Source organism: Taurulus bubalis (assembly GCF_910589615.1).
Source record: "Taurulus bubalis genome assembly, chromosome: 16".
Classification (NCBI taxonomy): Eukaryota; Metazoa; Chordata; class Actinopteri; order Perciformes; family Cottidae; genus Taurulus; species Taurulus bubalis.
Genome location: NC_136604.1, coordinates 2,348,939 through 2,369,747, shown reverse-complemented (window position 1 = coordinate 2,369,747; position 20,809 = coordinate 2,348,939). Strand labels below are relative to the sequence as shown.

General features: G+C 42.3%; 1 protein-coding gene across 1 annotated transcript in view; it reads right to left on the bottom strand.

The window, feature by feature from the left end:
* Positions 1 to 20,809, bottom strand: part of thsd7aa (thrombospondin, type I, domain containing 7Aa) — a gene marked incomplete at both ends in the record, with an annotated part of 136,827 nt that overhangs the window by 56,328 nt on the left and 59,690 nt on the right. The window contains 3 exons of the mRNA XM_079232232.1: positions 7,172 to 7,356; positions 10,178 to 10,426; positions 15,880 to 17,065. Of these exons, the coding sequence (XP_079088358.1) occupies positions 7,172 to 7,356; positions 10,178 to 10,426; positions 15,880 to 17,065 (1,620 nt within the window). The remainder of the gene's footprint in view (positions 1 to 7,171; positions 7,357 to 10,177; positions 10,427 to 15,879; positions 17,066 to 20,809) is intronic.

The window sequence follows — 20,809 nt, the reverse complement described above, 5'->3', positions numbered from 1 at the left end:
AGTCTCCACTAATGAAACCTTAAAGCATCTTCCTCCGGCTGCAGACCTGTGGGTCACATGTTCTCATATTGCCTTTCTGAACCTTCAGAACAACATTATTACGTTTCTACTCTCAGCACCCTGACCTCCATTTCATGAATCACTCCTGTCACCCCCACTGTGATGCACAGCTGTGTAAAAGCTATACGGACTGTAGTGTGACTGAGAAGACAGTGATTCATCACCACTCCTCTGAATAGTCCATCATACCCTCTGCATGCGTCTATGTGTGTTTGGGTTTGCTCCATTGAACCTGCACGCATAGCACTTTGCAAGGGTTTTGCAATTATTTTTTTTATATAAAAATATATTATATTAATGACAAATTTGTATTCTGTAAATGTATTCTGGTCCTTACCTGAGAGGGGGGGGGCGGGGCTCTACACCCTTGAGAAACCGCTGATATATTCGCTGCATCAATGTAATACCTGTTAATTAGTAGAAGCTTGAGAAGGTGCTTTGAGCTTAATGCTGACGTCAGCACAATGACATATGCTAATTATAAGGTCAAAACAAACGTTGCTGCACTGGTGTTGAAACCGAGCACCTGAAAACCAACCAGTGCTGCCGGATACTCCCTGTCCCCAGATGTTCTGTCGGATTGAGGGAATTTGATTTAACATATATTTAGGAAAAGGCAAATGTTGAAGCTAAATGTTCATACAGGGGCCCTCTTCAAGACAGGAGGACAAGATAATGAAGGATCCACTTCATATTTACTTCACTGCAAATGTCCTGATAGATTGATTAGAAAATGGTAAACAGGGCTTTACATCCGTTGGGTCTGCAACCCAGAGGCAGTTGCCCACTTTTCACATCATCCTTGTTTCGCTAGTTAGCTTTAAAACAACATGCAGCTGAGGACGTACAGCACTCATTGCTTTGGTATTTAGCCAGAACACAAGCCCAAAGAGGAAATAAAAACAGGTGGGACAAATTTAAGATTTTGCTCGGATGACCTTTTCCTCAAAGTTCCTTAAAACCAATTCTAAACCAATCCTGAGCGATTATTATATAAAACTGTAAATCAAAGCTTGTTCTATGAAAAAAAAGCCCCAAACTGCTGTATTTGGATGTATTGAACACCATAAGTAATATACAAGTGAAATATATGGTTTGGTACATGAAAAAATGCAAACGTCACAAATGTGTACCTTTTATTATAACACCCAAATTATTCAAATAGACTATGTTCTAAATTTGACTACAAGCCGCCATGTTCTCTTTCAGGTGAGTTTTCATGCACAAGGTCCATAAATTGTGTGTTTGCAAATTATGTCAATTAAAACTTGAAACATGAATGAAAACATGACTACTATGACATGAGTACAACACTGATACTGACAAATCATCCTGACAACAAAGAATCCCCAGGGAAAGGTTTGCTATAATCGGTCGTCATCGAAAAAGCTCACTTGCCTCTCGGGGCCAAAGCAGAACCAAAGTGTTGGTCAATTAAAAATGTGACCTGCCAATAGAGCAAGGTTTGGTGAGGGTCAATGGGGATCATCAAAGGCATTACTTTACCTTTAAAACTCTGGGAACCACAAAGGTCTGAACAACATTTCATGAAATTCCAAGTAATAGTTTTTGCATTATTTCATTCTGATCCAAACAACCAATACAACAATATATAGGGTTAGGGTTAGGGGGTTAGGTTGAGGGTTAAGGTTGAGGGTTAACCCTAACCCTAACCCCCAAGAATATATGTATATATATATATATATATATATATATATATATATATATATATATATATATATATATATATATATATATATATATATATACACACAACAATCCTTAGAGCCACAGCAGTGGCGTGTCTACACATGTGGACATGGCAGCTAATTGGCCGGTCAAACAAAGGTTTATGGAAATTATGACAATATTGGCAGAGAACCGGCACTATTGGCTGTGAAAATGCCAAATCATTGTAATGGATTATAACATGCAACTGGGAGGTATTAAACACGTGATTAGCAAATATGCCACTGCAACAGGAGCTGAATTAGATCATCCAAATGACCTGTTGACGGCGGAAATTCCAACATGTCCATGTGTTTGTCGTGCCAACCAAAGAGTCCCATTTCTTATGAAATGCTTTTCATCCACATGGTTCATTCAGACCTTTTGTTCTCCTCCCTCCTCGTCCGGTCAGCAGCTCTTTACAACCTCAACAAAGGCTGATGAATGGAAGTATCCTCACAGACTGACCTTGCTCAGGTATCTCTGTGCCAGATGGTCTAGTCTTCCCTGAGCGCCGCTTCCAGCCGCCAAATTAGGAACCTGCGCGGCCGCGTGCCACCTGCCATTAATAACACGACTCCCAGTTCCCTTTCAGTCTTGGATTCACGGCCTCACGGTGGCACAGCTGTTATACAGCATGACACGGTTTGCTCTACTATTAGATTTTGCATCGATCGGAATCAAAACAGGAAAAAACGTCTGAAACGACTCAACAGGAAGATTCAGAGAAAATTGTTCCCTTCAGAAGAAAATGAGAAACTGGCTATGAAATGTGTGCCACTGGGAGGATGAACAAGCTGTTGAAGATAATCAAAAACTCTCCATTTGAGAGTAGCATTGTAGTGAACAGGGATGTTGTCAGCAGTAATCGCTGCATGTCTGAGAGAGATTTAGGACGGAGTAAATCCTTCGCATTCCAACTGTGAGCAAATCAAATGAGGAACCAGCCGTGATCTGGGATCGTGGCTCCCAGTAATCAGACTGGGAATGATGTGTGTTGACAGATACTACTGCCACGATCCAACCTCAGTCTCTCTGGGATTTACCGATCATCCTCGAAAGCAAATGATAAGATTCTATCAGCTTTATTGGGCAACGGATCCCCACCACCACCAGCACACGCACACACGCACACACACACACACACACACACACACACACACACACACACACACACCTCATCAAATTGAAACCATCCATGGCATGCACTGACTCGAGACCTGAAATGATCGTTACTGTGGCCTCGATAGAGCAGTGCCATAGGAAGAAGAATGCATTAAAAAGTTAATGCTTAAGGTGGATATAGTTTGTCAACAGCATCCAACCAATTTTTCTTTTTTATTTTGATTCTGATATATGTTGGGGCAATTTTAAGAATTTTTGTTCAATTAAGGTTTCATTAAGAATTGTTACTTAGTTTTGCTAATTTTATTTTTTAACTGAAAGTGATGTAATTGGGCGACTGTGGATCAGTGGTAGAGCAGGTTTGTCCTTCAATCAAAGGATCGGCGGTTCGACCCCCGTCTCCGCTAGCCCATGTTGCTGTGTCCTTGGGCAAGACACTTCACCCCGATTTGCTGTTCCTGTGGTGTGTGAATGTTACTTAGTCCTTAAGGGTCGGTGGCACCTTGCATGGTAGCCCCTCCCATCAGTGTATGAATGGGTGTGAATCATATGTTGTGTTAAAGAGCTTTTAGTGGTCAGAAGACTAGAACAGATCTATCCAAGTACAGTCCATTTAGCATGTATTTAGGGGGATCGAGGTAATCCAGTTGCTGCTTTGTACGTAGGAGGCACTGCTTGTTCCCCAGCCTCTGTTTATGTCAAGTTTCCATATATATGGAAGACACATAAATCACTTTTGAAATAAAAAGGCCATGTTCACACTGCCTGTAGCCAGATAGAGCAGCTGCTAAAATGGAGCTAGCGGTAGCGAGCTAACGAGATCGAACGAGGAGATAGATGGCTACAGCGTCTCTATAAGACTGAACGGTGGGAAGTCAACTGTTGTCACTATCCCCGTTAACTTTCTTTCAGTGAACTTAGTACTCCTAGTAGTGTTATATCTCTGTTAATCCTTACTACAGTAGTGTTTATGTTACGATAGCATGTTTAGCTCATGCAATGAGCATAGCTGGATCTCTGTTAGCTTAGCAACGTTATCACGTATCTCATGGAGTGTCGTGAGCATAGTCAGTGTTGGTTCTCCGTTCGGTGTCGGTGTGTAATCGTTACTTTCTTTCAGTGAACTCATTCTCAGGGCTCTCAAGTCTCACGCATTGAGCGTGACTGTCACTCATTTCGGTCTTAAGTCCCGCCCTCCCGCCACACATCGTATTTCTCACGCTGAAAAAAAACTCTCGGCTATTTAATGTGCCGCAGCGCGCAAACATGACCTGGCCCTCACCGTGGAGGAATCAAGCACGTCTCCCCCGAATCCCCTGGACTCATCAGCCAATCAAAACAAAGAAATGGGCTACACGAATAGCCAATCAGAAAAACGTATCTGTTGTTAAGCTAACAATAATAATATGGGGGGGAGAGGGGCTGGTCTGTGGGCATACGGAGGCGCGGCCGGGGGGGTGGAGGAGGATATGTCACTCTTACCTGTCTTAAAAACTTGAGAGCCCTGCATTCTAACTCGTAGTGATTTATGTTACAGAGGATTCACAGCTGCGAGGGTCCAGAGGACAACATAACATCGCTGCAGCAGCCTCACAGTCCGTCTGCCTGCCAACAGATCACCACCGCAGGCCACTGCATATCAGCCCACCATATAATAATACATTTGGTTTTAGACATGTATTTACCATTGTATTCATATATTACACTGCTTTTGTGAACCTAAGACCTTTGGTAAAACAATTTCTAGCACCAAAACATTTCACCACATGAAATCGAGATTCAATTTTTTTTTTTTCTTTAGGGCCAATATTACCTCTTTACACCTGTGCCTTTAGGTGAATTTAAGAAGTGATGTAAAATTGAGAAAATGACCCCCGACTCCAACGAGGACGGAGAAGTTTTTTTTACTAGCGGACGCCTCAGTGTCTCTTGAGCTGCTACAGAACCAGCAGCAGGAGTTGAGTTTGGAGACCTGATCCACTTCCTGAAAGTATATCTACTTTGCAGCAGTTGAGGAATCGCTCTTCTTTGCTCTTCTGCAGCTTGATACTGTTCAGCAGATGCTGTGTGTTTGTTCTGGAAGTATCTTTCAACATTACATGTTTTGTTGTTTGCTAATTTCTCACCACATATCAAGAAGACAGGTCAGCAGCATCGTTAGCAGTAAAAGAAAATGAATACGTCCACGCAGAATTAAACATTTAAATCACTATTAGCCACCTGCTAATTAGCACCTGCAGGGAAAGATGTTGACGTAATAGGAGGTGATGCACATTTTAGTTAAAAAAGATTACTTTTTTATTTGTATTTTCAGTCACACAGTAAACACCTCAAGATGGGAGTTGTTCCCTTTGAGAGATTGTCCACTGTACATAAAATGGAGCGGCGGCTTGCCGACCCCCTGAGTTAGATGAAGCCATAAAAAATATTTGTGAGAAATTGTGCAAACGAACATGGGGGACGGATACAGGCTCCTCATTTACATCATGACGAGTCCAAATTATACAAGACGTGAGAGGACGAAACCTCTCAGAGCAAAGACAGGTGCATGCTGAAGAGAAGAAGGATTCATTCATCACACTCTTGTTTCTTCTCTCTCTTTTCCCCATCTGCCACCTTGAAGCCACTTCTCACCATAAGACCTTCATTAATGCCCTCTTTTTTCACCCCAAAACACTCTGCTTAACAATGGGCATGTTAGCATGCAGACGGGGCGGCTTGACTAGAGGGGCAGCCACTACTTCCTGTCTCACGCTGACAAGATATGTAAAAGGGAAGGGTTGAAAGCCCGACTGTTAGCAAAATTGGCAATGTGGAATCTGGACGCCGGAGGATGAAAGTGCGTGTTTGGTTGAGAGCATCTGATCTGAATCATTTGTAGCAGCAGACGCCAGTCCAGCCTCCCCGGCCAGATGGACTGAGACTCACTGTGTCAGTGCTGGGTAAGCAGAGGCTTGTACCAGGCCACTTGCCTCCGTGTGCCAGTAATGCCACCAATTTATGTGCAAGCTCATATTTCATCTGCTATCCTCTCTGTGTGGCTTTTACATTAGCATATTCATAAAGCTCAGTCCCGAGATTTAATATGAGGGAGAAACCTCTTTAATTCCTCACTCTGGTTCACACATGCCGGTGAAGCAGGAGGAGGATATCAGCAGAGCTGGAACAGATGACTCAACGTTGGTGTGTGTGAAACGGAAGCCCAAGCAGATGATGCAAAAGCTCATCGACAACTTTTTTTAGCCACTCGACCCTCACAGATGTAATTTGAAGCTGTTTTTAAGCACCATGTGTCCAAACATGTGCTCCAAACCCTCTTGGCTTTCTGTCAGTCAGATATCACACCTGCTCTTCCTGATGCTGTGTGTTGGTTATTTGAGCTGATAAATGGCCCTTGATAGAATATATGAATTCTGTCTAATATAATGATTATATACAACAATGGAGCTGGTACTATGCTGTGAAATACTTACATGTCACAGTTTTTTTTTTACAAGAAATACATATTGAGGAACTGACAACCACCCAAAACATCCAATCCTCGGGTTCAGAGCTTGTGTCCCACCTCGTTTGCTTGTAAAGCTATGATGAAAACAATTGATAAAAGATCACTTTTGAATTATACAAGTAGATAAGTCATTAATAGCCACAAGTTTGTTCAGCACTAATAACTAATACTAGGCACCATAATAAACCTACACTATTCCTACAGTGAATGATAGAGTAGTGTTCTGGAGCTAATCAACCAGAGCGACCTAGTGACCAAAGAAAATACACCCAGATGGCGGTGATTGGAGCCAATGCCACACCGTTTGGGGAACGTGTTCTCTGGCAGTAAAGGCAGAACAGAAGTCCCGTAGTGTCACATGTAAAGAGGTATGTAGACCACGATGTTTAAATCAGAATATTTTAGTAACTCTAGATTCTATCATAAGCAGAGATGCAATCTCAAGGTCACCACATTGGATGCTCTCCACTCCTCGGTTGAGCCAAGAGATTCTGTCCATGAAACGCACAAACAGATCTAGAGCCGAGCGACACACTTGGCGGCCTCCATTACGGCAACGCTGGCTTGACACGTCCTGCTCTAGGATTTTTGTTTTTCTCTCAATTTCGTTTACAACACATAGATGATAAATCAATGAACATATAAGATAAAATCACACAAGCTAAATGAATAAAGTGAACAAAAGGTGAATGTGGCACATCCACAGTGGATCAAAGACAGCAGTACAAGCGAACAGGGAAGAAACGTCACCTTCTTTGCTCCGGAGGGAGCTGAGGTTGGGGGGGGTGTCCGTGCTGGTCTGGACGACACAGTAGACCTCTCGGGTCTGAATCCCTCCTCCACACAACCCGGTCTGGTTTCCACGGCGACGGTCCTGTTGGCTCAGCAACACGTCCACCCGGCACTCTGTCCACTCTGTGGTCCTCCAGCTGTATCTGAAGACAGACGTGGACACAGGAAGAGTAAGGTTATCAGCCCCATAGTGGCATTCCTTGAAATGAACAATTGGATTAATAGGATCGAATGGATCAATACAACAAATACTCAAATGTTGTGGATCAGTATCAGCTTTCATGAGAAAGGAGATCTACCGCGGTGTGTTGCTGCATACACACCATTGCTGTGGTCAGAATCCATCCATTTTGACCGTATGCATATAAGATCCAATCTGATATCACGTTTATTTCCTGTGACATAGATTATGTTCACCAAATCAATGGTTTCATGTAATACTTGTCTGAGAGCAAATTGTACAAAGCACATAGACTTAAAGATCATGTGTGTTTGGCCTTAACCCAAACTCTTTAGAGTCTTATTACTATTGTTGTTTTTACTAAGTCCGGTCATTCTACATTTGTCCATATTGTGATTGCATCATCATGCCCTGATTTGTTCATAACTGCTGAGTTGTATGGTGAACAAGACAAAGACAAAGAACAAGCTATATGAAAAAAATATTCACCAACGTAACTTGACATACACTGCATGAGGAAACAACAGAACTGAGTTCCAACGCGATGAAAGTGTCCAATGGACACAGAAACGGCATGCTAGCACAAGTAGGTATACAATCATAATCTTCAAAAATGTAAGAATTACACTTTTTTTCTTAAATTATTTGCGAGTCGATTCTTCCTCTCATCATCATCATTTCCCATCTGTGGGGTCTACCGTACTTGTAGTTGTGACCGTCTTTAAAAATATATATTTAAAGACCTCCAAACATGTTCTATGTAGGTTTTTTTGTGATTCATATGTTTTAGCAACTTATTCAGTTTTAAAAAATGTGTCTAAAGGATTGTACTGTAAGGAAAATGAATTGGCCATGTCAGCAATCGGGTGTGGAAATATATGTGTTCTCCTTTGCTGAAACTGTTCAGGTGAACCTGGCCCACAGGATGGGATGAGAACACACCTTCCTTTGTGCAGCTTTACATTGTCAGTTTATTCATAATCTGACTCTTTATTGGTGGGTCAAAATGGTTGAAAATCTGATTTAAAAAACTGCTAATTGAAAACCGAGCATACACAACTAAAATCATTTCATAAAAATACCATTTGCTGAGCAGACATCGTGGTTGAACCTTTGTTTAATTGCTTTGAGGCTTTTTAAAGCCCTGGACAGCATCAGTTGTGCCTCAGTGAGCCCAGTTTACGAGTTTCTCTAAGCATTGTAGGAAAAAAAATGTATGTTGTTGACCTTAGATCTCTGTTTACAATACGCCTCAGGATTTACAATTTAACCAGACTTTTCTCAATATTTTCAAGCTGAAAGGAGGTTGTTAATTGCAGCATAGATGGGTTTGTGTCTGGTCAGTGAATTGGCAGCAGTCTGCTTCAGCAATAACATATTGTGGTTTCCACCCCGAGGTCAGAAATTGTAAACCCTGCCTCCATCTCTGCTGATAATGGAATTCATTTGAGGTCGCCTATGAAAGGCTCCATATTCATGAGCAAGGTCTCTGTCTCTCAGTTGCCTCTGCACTGCTGCGGAACAACGAGGCCCCTGGGAAAGCATTGCATCTTGGGGCATCTTGCCCAGATGGGGACTCAAACAGAGCAGTTCTTCAGTCCCACAGACAGGGCTGCTGACTCTCTTCCTGCTGGATGTCAAACAAAGGGGAGCAGGAATCGATGGACACTGATTTAGTGTTGATGGTTAATTCACTCTACCTATAAAACACAATTAAATGTATTGTTTGTATGGATATAGAGAGATTAAGTGAAACTGGGACTATCAGATTCAGTTCTAGGAGTAAGGTAACCTATAGAGGAATGCAAAATAGACTCAACACTAGTTGTATGTTGGTTGGTGTCTATGAGAAGGCACTGCAATTGTTAATCTCTCTATAGTTTAGACTATAAAAAAAAAAATATGAAGGACATTTTGCTGCCATTGTCTTCTGATGTGGATTACCTTTTGATTCTCTTGCACAGGATTTTCAACACAGAAATGATGAATCAATAAATACATACGATATAATCAGACAGGCTAAATAAATTAAGTAAACAAACACTTGCAGTGGTGAATGACTCACATCTACATTAGTAAAATATGTATTAAATATTGGATTTATTGAATAATGGCTGACCTGATGACGGTGCTCGACCAAATGTTAAAGGGACAGTTCAGCCCCTCATCAAAAACACATATTTTCCTCTTACTCTTGGTGCTATTTATCAATCTAGGTTGTTTTGCCGTGAGTTGCATAGTTGTGGAGATAACGGCCGAGAGATGTCTGCCTTCTCTCTAATATAATGTGGATTTATCTTCTAGGGACCATGAATGTGTGAACCAGATTGCATGGTCAATCACTGAATAGTTGGTCTTGATGTCTGGAGCCAAGCAGTTAGCATGGATAACAATTGGAAGTGTTAAAAGTAAAGCAAGGTCCAAGTTTAGCCCGAGTTACCATGAGATGGTTTACAGAAAGGAAAGTATTGTGGTTGCAAACTAGCAACACTGGACCTTCTCTCTTGGTCGTTGTGGTGGCGAGGGCGTGGTTGGGCTCAGCTGCAGAGGGAGGTGTGGGACGTTGCTCAGGAAAGGGGTGCCAGGAAGAGGCCTAATTGGCCTCAGCTTGAACAAATTGGGTCTCTCCCTGATAAGCAGGAGTAGGGACGAAGGTGCGAGGAAGGTCAGAGCCCCAGTCGTGAGACCGTCCGAGTCAGAGGCGGAGTCACGTTCACTAAACCATTGAGAACCTTCAACACAGTGCGGGTGGAAGCGGGAGCACGTTACAGTCATGTACTCACACAATGCAGGGTGGCACTCCGTCTCCCTGGGGGCTGCAGGGCTCCTTCTCCTCCAGCTCTGGGCAATCTGCTCCGCCATCAATTGGGAACTGGGTCACCTTCCTAGTGCGAGTGCGCTCCCCCTTGGGCCCGTTGGGGTCGTAGCACTCCTTGGAGCAGACTGACCATTCGGACCATTCAGTCACGTCGCAGTCTTTGGTCATGACGCAGGCCTGGAAGGTCACCGGCAACGACTCCTCAGAGCACAGGCTGCAGTGAGAAAACAAAATGCGGTAAGACAAGATGCAACTTAAATACTCTGTGGTAGGATTGGTGGAGGAAGGGGTCACTCGAGCTATCGCAGGGCTGACGCACATGACAGACAACCATTTACACCTAAGGGCAGTTAACCAAAGTCTTCTAACCCAGATAAAACCCACGGTGACACAGGGAGAACATGCACAGGATTGAACCCTGGCCCCTCCACCACATCACAGCGGAAAGGAACAGTGGAGCTGTAAGAGCGAACACCCCAGCGGCGGCACATATACACCATTAGACTTTTACGAGTGTGTTTAAGTCATCATCCTTAAGATTTCAGTCCTGGTTGATTTAGTTACATGTCTAGCTTCTCAAGAATGTTGATGATATACACTCCCCGGCCACTTTATTAGGTACACCTTGCTAGTACCGGGTTGGAACTGCCTTACTCGTAGCATAGATTCAACAAGGTGTTGGAAACATTCCTTAGAGATTTGGGTCCATATTGACATGATAGCATCACAGAGTTGCTGTAGATTTGTCGGCTGCACATCCATAATGCAAATCTCCCATTCCACCACATCCCAAAGGTGCTCTATTGGATTGAGCGCTGGTGACTGTGGAGGCCATTTTAGTACAGTCATTGTCATGTTCAAGAAACCAATTTGAGATGATTTGAGCTTTGAGACACAATGCTTATCCTGCTGGAAGTAGCCATCAGAGGATGGTCCACTGTGGTCATAAAGGGATGGGCATGGTCAGCAACAATGCTCAGGTAGGCCGCGGCGTTTAAACCATGCTCAATTGGTACTAAGGGGCTCAAAGTGTGTGTCCCTCCACCTACCTACACCGCCACCACCAGCCTGGTTTAGTTTCTGTCATCAAGTCACTCAACTAACATTACAGCTGATGTGGCCCGCCACCGGCTACGTTTGTCAATTCAAGCCGAAGAAAAGATGGACAACGCCGGTTAAGCATCAGAAACTGACGCCTGAATGTTCTGTACACTGCTCTATGCTAATGATCGGACACATTGGAGCCTAGCAGACATTGTGCCAACCTCAACATCAGAATGCAGAGTTACACACACAGAGGGCACGCTCTGAGGCAGTCAGGCTTTATTTCAGTCAATACTGATCCAATGCGGTATCAATATGTTTATCAATATTGTTGTCTGACACAGGAACACTGGACTTATGATATCATTAAATTAGTAATGGCTTTTGTTAATGTTAATGGTCTGTGCTTTTCTAGTCTTCTGACCGCTCATCATTCACCCATTCACACCCTGATGGCATCAGGACTAACATTCATCCAGCATGCAAACACCGTAGGCACGAAATAAAATAGGCCGTCTAGGTGTTGTCTGTGTCCTCCTCTTTTGCAGGGTGTTTTCAGTTCACCACAGTACATTCTAATGCTTCGGTCCCCCTACAAATGTACTTTTAGCTCCAACCTTTCGTATCACTTCTGGTTGCAAAGAAACAAGATGGCTGCAGCCCAAATGCTATCATTTGAAGTTTAAAAACGGTTAATCTAGAGACCAATGGATGAAGTCAACTTCTTATTTGGAGTCTATGATTATTGAATCTCTTTTGAATTTGAATACTATACTGTCTAAACATACTAAAAGGGTAATTACAGAATACACATCAATTGGATGGCTGTTGAAGGTATCAATGATACCATAATAGTCTTGAGGATTACATTTTTATACGGAAATAATCATGTGACTTTGGCACATGGGCTAAGCCTAACCCGAAATAACAGCACACAAAAAGCTAAAGTTTGAAGAGTTAAAACTCTGCACTGCCTACATTCATATGATAACAAGCATCATATTGACATCAGTGTCCACAGAGAGGCACACATGAGCAGTAGATGAAGATAGAAGAAGAGCCTTTACATTTCTAGTGTGGAGGATAATAACCATATAATGAGTGTGTGTTGTTTAGAGATTACACGCTGTAGGAGACTGCTGACATGCTGCAGCTTCCCTTTGTCCGAACAGCCAAAGGGACAAATGGGGTTTGAAAGTCGTTCATTACAAACCCAAGCAGTTTGTCATCCGTATTTTCAGCGGCTACTTCACAGCCCTGTGGCTTTGTTTGACGATGGGATGGCTGAGCAGCTGAAAGACACTTGTTTTTCTCTGTGTGTGTTTTGATTGGCCGTTTGGGATAATGACACAGCTTTGAGTCTCAACAGTTACATTGTTTTAATCATGAACCTGAATTAATCATGAATTGCAGTATTAAAACACGTTTATAAAGCACATGTTGACATAGTCCCTAAACATTAGTGCATATCTCAATCATTATGTCTAAATAAATGCATGAATACATTTCATTTAAATCACTTTTTTTCTTTATAAATGATCTTATTAATCATCTATAAGTCCTTAATACTTTATTTACAAATAGGGAATCCATCATTTATAAAGTATGAAAATATAGTCATGAAACGCATAATAGTCAGGCTTATTAATCAAGAATAAAACATTTATAACTGTTTATGAATTGCATACCAATGAGTTGGAACAATGCTTAATAAATGATGAATTGCATGTTTACTCATGCTTAACTAATGCTAAATAGTGTGTAGTTATTATAGAGTGCTACCCTGAAGTGAATCCTGTGTTCTGGTCCTCTTGAGAAAGACTATTCCAGTATTTGTGGGGACATTTCGGTCAAATATATAGTTCATCCACTTTGTTTAGTGGGGAGTGTTTCCTGATCCGATGTGAGGTCCTGGGACAGGGATGTGTACAGATTGTAAAGCCCTCCGAGGAAAATTTGTAATTTGTGATTCTGGGCAATACAAAATAAACTGAATTGAATTGTTCCACACATTTTCTGATATATGGAAAAGGAGAAATAGAGAGAGATTATTTCTTATATAATAATTTAAAAGCCTGGACAATTAAAGATAATTAGCTATTTAAGCCACCAGATCAAATGTGAGATGTCAACAGTGATGACTCCAACTGTAAATAAACTTGACTCTGTGCATTAATATGATCATCAAGTAAGCCTCTAACTCTACTCCACTAGAGCAGGATGTACGTATATTTGTATGTGGTTATCGTGTGGATAAACCACATATATGCACTTATATATGTTCTATATATATATATATATATATATATATATATATATATATATATATATATATATATATATATATATATATATATATTGATATAAGTGCATATCAATAGTGTGTATCATGCAAAAATAACCTGCTAGTTGAAGGCTGGAACTTGACGAGTGGCATCGCTTGAAGTTGTAATGTTTTATGGATTCTGACCTTCTCCCAGGCGTTAAAAGCAAATGTAACACAAGAGCCTTGATTTTTCAGGATGTAATGGACGCTGCTCAGTGGCCTCTATTAGAGCCGAGCAAGCACAGCCAGACAGAATGAGGCCATCCGTCTCCTCACAAAGAACGTGGCATGGACATTGACCTAGCTTGAGACAAGCATGTATTGAGACTGTACATCCTAGAGCTGTGACACAGTGTTGAGGTGGGAGACGCTCTGTGTACGGAGGAAGTAGAATAGATGAAATGATGTTCAACATGGACTAACTTAAACGGACAGCAATTCCTGTTACGACAGCCATGCATTATGGGATTATAAATTATTCATGATTACCGTTAACAATCCCTCTAATTAAACTCAAGCCTTCGTGTACCATTTTGAATAATCTCAATTAGCCCTGAGTAAATATTACATTCAAGGCAAAAAAAAGAAGAGATAAAACTGAAGGCTTTCAAGGTTTAAGTGAGTGTTATGAGCCCTGACACGTGAAGAAGCCCTCGAGCTGCAACGGGCTCACAAGGCTCTGATGGTGCTCAACAAACAAGCCACACCCCTCCAAGTGGAAATATGTCAACAAGCCTAACAGGACGAGCTCTTCAAAGGGCATGAAACGTACAGGAAAGTATGACGTTTAAATGTGCAAATTGTAAATGCTATCTCTCTTTTTCATCATACTATCATAAGATGTCAAATACAATAGTCAGTCAGTTAAGAAATATTGTTAACACTTTAGAATACCTGCACGCTATGAATCATTAGATAATTATGAGAAAACACTTAATTTATGATTTATAAAGCATTGTTCCACACTTTATAAATGATGGGTTCACTATTTGTAAATAAAGTATTAATCAATGCACAATTAACTAACTTCATAGCGTACAATTACTATAAAAGGGGCAACACTTTATAATAAATGCATGCTTTAAAGCATTAATTATATTATATTGTATATTTATTCTTCTACATTTTGGTTTAAGTTTAATGACATTTTCTAACAATTCTAAAATAACAATTTGTTTCCCATCTGTGCATGGCAACTATGGTATGGGTCAGGTTTTAATTCAAATCAAATAGAAAGATGAGATTTAAACATAACATGCAGCAAAGGCTGGAAACAAACAGATTTTGCCAATATATGGATAGCACCTGAAACACATGGCATCTATTGCTTCTGTCCATCCTGTAGAGGATCCTCCTCTCTTGCTCTCCTGGAGGTTTCTTTCCTTTTTTTCCCCGTAATTTTTTTTTTGGGGGAAGGTTTTCCTGATCCGATGTGAGGTCCTGGGACATCATACAGATCGTAAAGCCCTCTGAGGCTAATTTGGAATTTGTGATTTTGGGCTATACAAAATATACTGAATTGAATTAAACTCTGACACCACCTTGGCACCCAGGCGTGTTTAAGGAAATACTCTAGTTGTGGCTAATGAACAGAGGTGAACTATGATCTAGGTGAGGCGAATAAAACACGGGAGGTTAGGGAATGTGATTTTAAAAAAAAAGTCCACTTCCCCGACCATCACTTTTTGACAAACTACCTAAAGGACTCAGTACTTCTGGTCCAATAAGAACAGAATACCTGTGTGCAGGTTTAAAGGAGTTGTAATACATGCGTACACTGAAAGGTATCCATGGTACCGGTTGTAAATGGTGAGATACCATACGCAGTAGAATATGTACCGATACTGTACAGCACAGTCAGTATTCTGTGAACTAGTCAAGTCACACAGCATGTTGTCGAGCCAAACTCAAAGGCCGTTTGATGATCAACAAAATGTTCTGATTACGTTTGCAAATGTTGGCATGAGGACGACACGAAATCCCAAAATACCAAATCATGTTGACCTGGCATCTAATCCCAAACCTTTGGATCACAGGACATCCACTGACTGCTTTCAGTGCAGCAGCCCTTAAATGTACCTTTACCTAAGCCTAATCCTAATCTGAGAATACATGGATATAGCCTCGTCACAGATAGAACCATTATTCTAGTATTATTACTAAAATCAAGTTATAATGTTGCCTCCAGGGAAAATAACAACAAGACCAAATGTACCGTCACGCAAAGACATTGGATGGAAACGCATCATTGTAGATGAGAGACGACATACAAGGAAAGACATTTGAATCCTTCTCACCTGAGAGCTTCAACGTTTCCACTCTTATGCACACAGGCCACCTCTCTGGTCTGGTAGCCGACCTGCAGGTCCCAGAACTTTCCACCTGGCCGGTTCTGACGGTTTTTGTTCCTCTTCTTCTTGATGAGTTCTCTGGTCTCAGGGTCCTTCACCTTACCCCTCTCCCTTAACCTCTCCCGGACTTTCTCTCTCATTTTCTCTTTCTTCTCTTTGTTTTTACCCTTTTTCTGTCGTTTGGGCCTGTCCGCCTGTCGGGATGGCCGATCTGGTTTCCTGTTTGCTCTGCCCAGTTTCCTGTTGGGTCTGGATGGTTTGTGTCCATCTCTGGACAGTTTATCACCCTCTTTGGACCTTTTGTCTCCCTCTTTGTGCTGCTTGTCACCCTCTCTGCTTTGTCCGTCGCCCTCACTGGACAGTTTGATACCCTCTCTGGACTGTTTGTCACCCCCTTTGGACATTTTTTTGCTTTCTCTGGACTGTTTATCACCTTCTTTGGAAGGTGTATCAGTTTCCTTGGGTGGTGCGTCACTAGCTCTGGGTGGTTTGTCAGCTTGTCTGGCTTGCCTTGGCATTGGGACCGAGCAGGGCCCCCATGGTCCCACCCTGAGGCTGTAAAGGCTCTCCTTTCCTTCACAGAGCCCCGGCTGGCATGTCTGAAATTCAGTCAAGTTTGGGCAGGATGCCCCACCAAACAGTGGCGGAGCCAGAACGAAGCGGATCCGGTTCTTTAAGCCCATCCCACAGGTTTTAGAGCAGTGAGTCCACAGGCTGAACTCGGATACCACACAGTCCCGGGGACAGGGGATGAGACAGGCCTGCTCTAGGCGTGGTTTGGGCTCAAAGTATTCGCAGATTGCGTCTTCTGCTGGCTCGCCATCTGCTTTCTGAACACAGCCCACCTCACGGGTCTGGATGCCCTCCTCTCCCCGGGTACACACAGCAGGGCGCTGCGCCCCGGCGCTGCGCATCGACACCGAGACACACTGGTTCCAGGCACCGAGCTGCCAGTCGTACAGGTCCTTGTGCCAGTCGCACACTCGGAAGCAGCTCTGCTGGTTGTCGGGCCGCTCTGTCTGGTCGCAGTTGGTGTGCAGGGTGGTCCAGCCTTCAGAGTGGGCGCACCACACCGCCCTGCTCTGGCTGCCGCCGGGGCCACACTCACTGCCCATGCAACGGCCCCACGGACCTGTAAAGAGTAAGACAAAAGAGAAGTCAAAGAAAGGTCAAAGTTCATCACAACCTTGCTTGTAAAAGAGCAGTCAAACCCCCACATGAGCCAAACATATGCAAGAGAGAACACAAAGGTAAACCAACACTTTCAGGCTTACATTCAAATAGTGAGGTTCAGATAAGCAGGATGAACTTTAGGACGGATACGATCATCTGGTGTTCCTTGTCCTGCCGGACTTTGTGGCAGCGATGCCCCCATAACCCTGGATCTCCTAGTGATCATTTATGTAAGTCCATAAGCAACAGCCTAGAACAGTAGGTTGTAATCAATCACTCCGAATTATTTTTAGCAGGCAAAAAAGCCCAATCAAAAGCAATATTTAGTATTCCACAGAAAAGAGAAAAGGGGTATTATTTGTAGTTCTAAAGTGCTATTAAAGACAACACTCCTGCCTTCCCACTTCGCCTAAGTGCTTCGTAGTGCAATACTGTGATTGCACTTCCACTGGATTTATGAGAATGCAATTATCGTTCTAAGTAAACATTGACTTTCGACACAAAAGCCCTGTTAGGAACGCAGCAGATGCAGAGCCAGAGTAGCTGAAGACTCAATCAATACTACATAAAAATGAACTGATATGACGAATGGCCTTTGCTATCATTAGCCATGTCTGGTGTTACATTGCTGGGAACCTGTGTAGGCCCAGAGTCAGCAAAGCATCAATCAGACACTAATGAGGTTTCCCCTTGATCACAAAATAACTATTGTGTGCCTATAAGATTGCAGAGTTTGCTATACTAAGACCACACAATAATACTTGTCTGATTAAGACTCATGATGGATTTGATTTGTTTTAACTGTGTTAAAAAAAGTGCAAAGACTGACAATGTCATTTCTTTCTTTCTTCTTTTATTTTCATGAGAAATTGTATTCATATATTTTTTGTGTATACATTTTAGTAAATTAAAAAGTGCAGCCTACAAGCTTTATCTGTGTAAATCCACCCAACATATAGATGTTATAATGTTTGGATTTTTCAAAAAAAAGATCATTATAGTTATGAATCTCTACAAATCTTTGTGGCATGCCATGATGTAGAGATCTTTAACTAGAGAAGCAAAACCTTTGACCTGCTGGTCTGGTAGCGCTATAATACTGTGTGTGTGTGTGGGGGGGACCAAAGTCATTATAATACATTATTTGGGGACCTTTAATATCTGCACCAAATTCCATATCAATCTCTCCAATAGTTGTCAAGGCATTTCAATCGAAACCAAGAATGTCTAATGGTGGCGCAGGAGAAAAAGTCAGGGGATCGGCAAAGTCAGCAGATCTCATCCATCCTGATCTTGAATGTCGTTGCAAACCTTCATGTCAATCTACTGAATGAATCCATTCAAAGTGATGGATCGACCAAACCTGCAGACCGCTGCTAAGGGGACTTGAAAGAGGACTCCAAAACCGCGATCGCAATTTGTGTTCAAATAGTGTGATTTGCCAGAATGTCTGTATAAAACTCCCAGGCAGAGTAGCCATGGAAAAAACAAATCAGCTGTCTATAATGCATTGTGCTGAGAGTATAAAGTCAGAGGCTACATTAAACAGTGCTTTATGGTTTCACTCAATAAAGCTGCGATACAGCAATGAAAATGTCAACGGAAGAACCAGCAGGCTAAATTAGCTTACAGCTGCAGGCACAGGGTTAGAATCAATACAGATCAATAGTGGGAGCAAAAACTGCCCCAGACACCAGAGACAGCTGCAGTGACAGATCTGGCATCTCTGACCAGCTGCCATGAGCTCCATCGGCTGGAAACCAGGAAATGCACCACAGAAAGAAAAGGACTTCTGAGGCACACCGCTCATTTGATGCAACATTTAATATTCTGTCAGTAATGAGATGGAGAGGTCAGAGATGAAAAACAACGGTATTCATTTTGTAATCAACAATATAGGGAAAAGGCTCCATGCTGAAGGCTAAGCAGCCGGCATGGCTGCAGCATTCATCAGCTCCAGCTCTAAAGAGGCCCAGCGTGTCTGTAGCCATAAGGTATTACCTCCCAGCACTGTCTAAGCTCCACGCAGGTGTTGGCCGTAATTTATGAACATGCCACTGAATGACACGGTCATCTCCAGACCGATGGTGAGCGTAAAAAACTAAATGAGGATGGTTGTAGTCCTGCTGGCCTACATCGCCTATCACCCACTGAGAGGAGCCAGGAGGCATGAAGGGCACTGCGCCAACAAGGCCACAACTCCAGGAGGGATGTCACACATTGAGTCACACCCCACCTCCACCCTCATACTACAAACACCCATCAGTATGCCATCATTTCACTGGCCACGTTTACCATTTTAAAATCATGCGATCACTGCAAATAAAGGAGAACTTAAAGAGAATTACTTTAATAACTGCTCAATAGCAAGAGTGATTAGTTACATTTACTGTTGTTTTTTCAGCCCAGCTTTGTCCAAAAGCACCTTTGAATAGCTTTAAAGCCTCCACACCACCAAAGGTCATATATATTCTGTATTTAACACGCGTAGAATACAAAATGACATACAAAAAATGAACTAACGTTATCACTAGAAGGTGAAGATGTTATGTCAAAGGCGTCTATCGTGTTGCAGAGATATATTTACTGAAGTGAGCATGCTAACCAGCTAGCCTCAGCCCATCCTGTCTAGCACTCGTACCTCAAAAGGCAAGAACGAGTCCCTGGAGCATCCAGTCTGCCCTCAGTCCAACCTAAAAGGACAAAGAAGTACTAGTACCGGTACTAGAATCTATCACTTGAACTTCTTGAGAAAATTCATCACATTTCTGCCCGGCATTGCATATTGATCCGGTTGTAATTGTAAACAGTCGAGTGGGGAAAAACCTTCATATCAGTCTGCTGGAAACCAAACAGGCAAATATGAATGCAAAGCCATCATTTCTGTCAGTTACAAATTAAATCTAATATTTAACTTTCATTCAGTAGTTTCAGCCAATTCATACACCTTATGTATGTGTCTTCACTTGCTAAAAACATTTCTCATAATGAAAAAGCTCATTTGAGCTATTTACATAATAGCTAGTGGGGGTTATCGTCTTGGAATAATGAGCGTTATCTCCCAGGAGACTTTCTCATTCTTCACTACAATAGATCTGTTGTCAATACGGTCAAAGTGAATGCATAACTATAACTATAAAAACAGTGATAACTAACTCATTTTTCTAATTGTCCAAAACCGTCATGTCCACATTTATATTTGAACGGGTGATATGAGACATGAACATGGCCTCAAACTATAAATGACAAGAAGTGTTTTTAGGGAAAAGGGAAAGCAATGATCAACACATGTAAACGAAGTGAATACAAGCAAAAGTCTTAAATATTAACATCAATAGCAAGAGGCAGAAGGTGGATGAACGGCTGATTGGACCAGTGAGAAAAAGGAAAATCGACAAAAGAGGTCCGCTCCTGCTGGTTCCCACAGTCCTGTGATCCTCAGCCCCAGGGCTCTACTGTGAGCTCTGCTCCCACATCAGCACCACTACAGTACTGGTGGCTTGAGCTGAGAACAGTGGTACAGTTTACATTACGGATTGGCCTCTGTCTCACTCCCAGCAGCCAAGTTTTGTCGGTTCCTCCGATTTAAAAACCATATTAGAGCATTTGCTAAATCCCATCCCACTCACTTACTGATGCTACGTCTCTCAAGCTTCCCATTCCAGCGAGGCACCTCGCAGTGAGGAACATGTAGCAGCAAAAT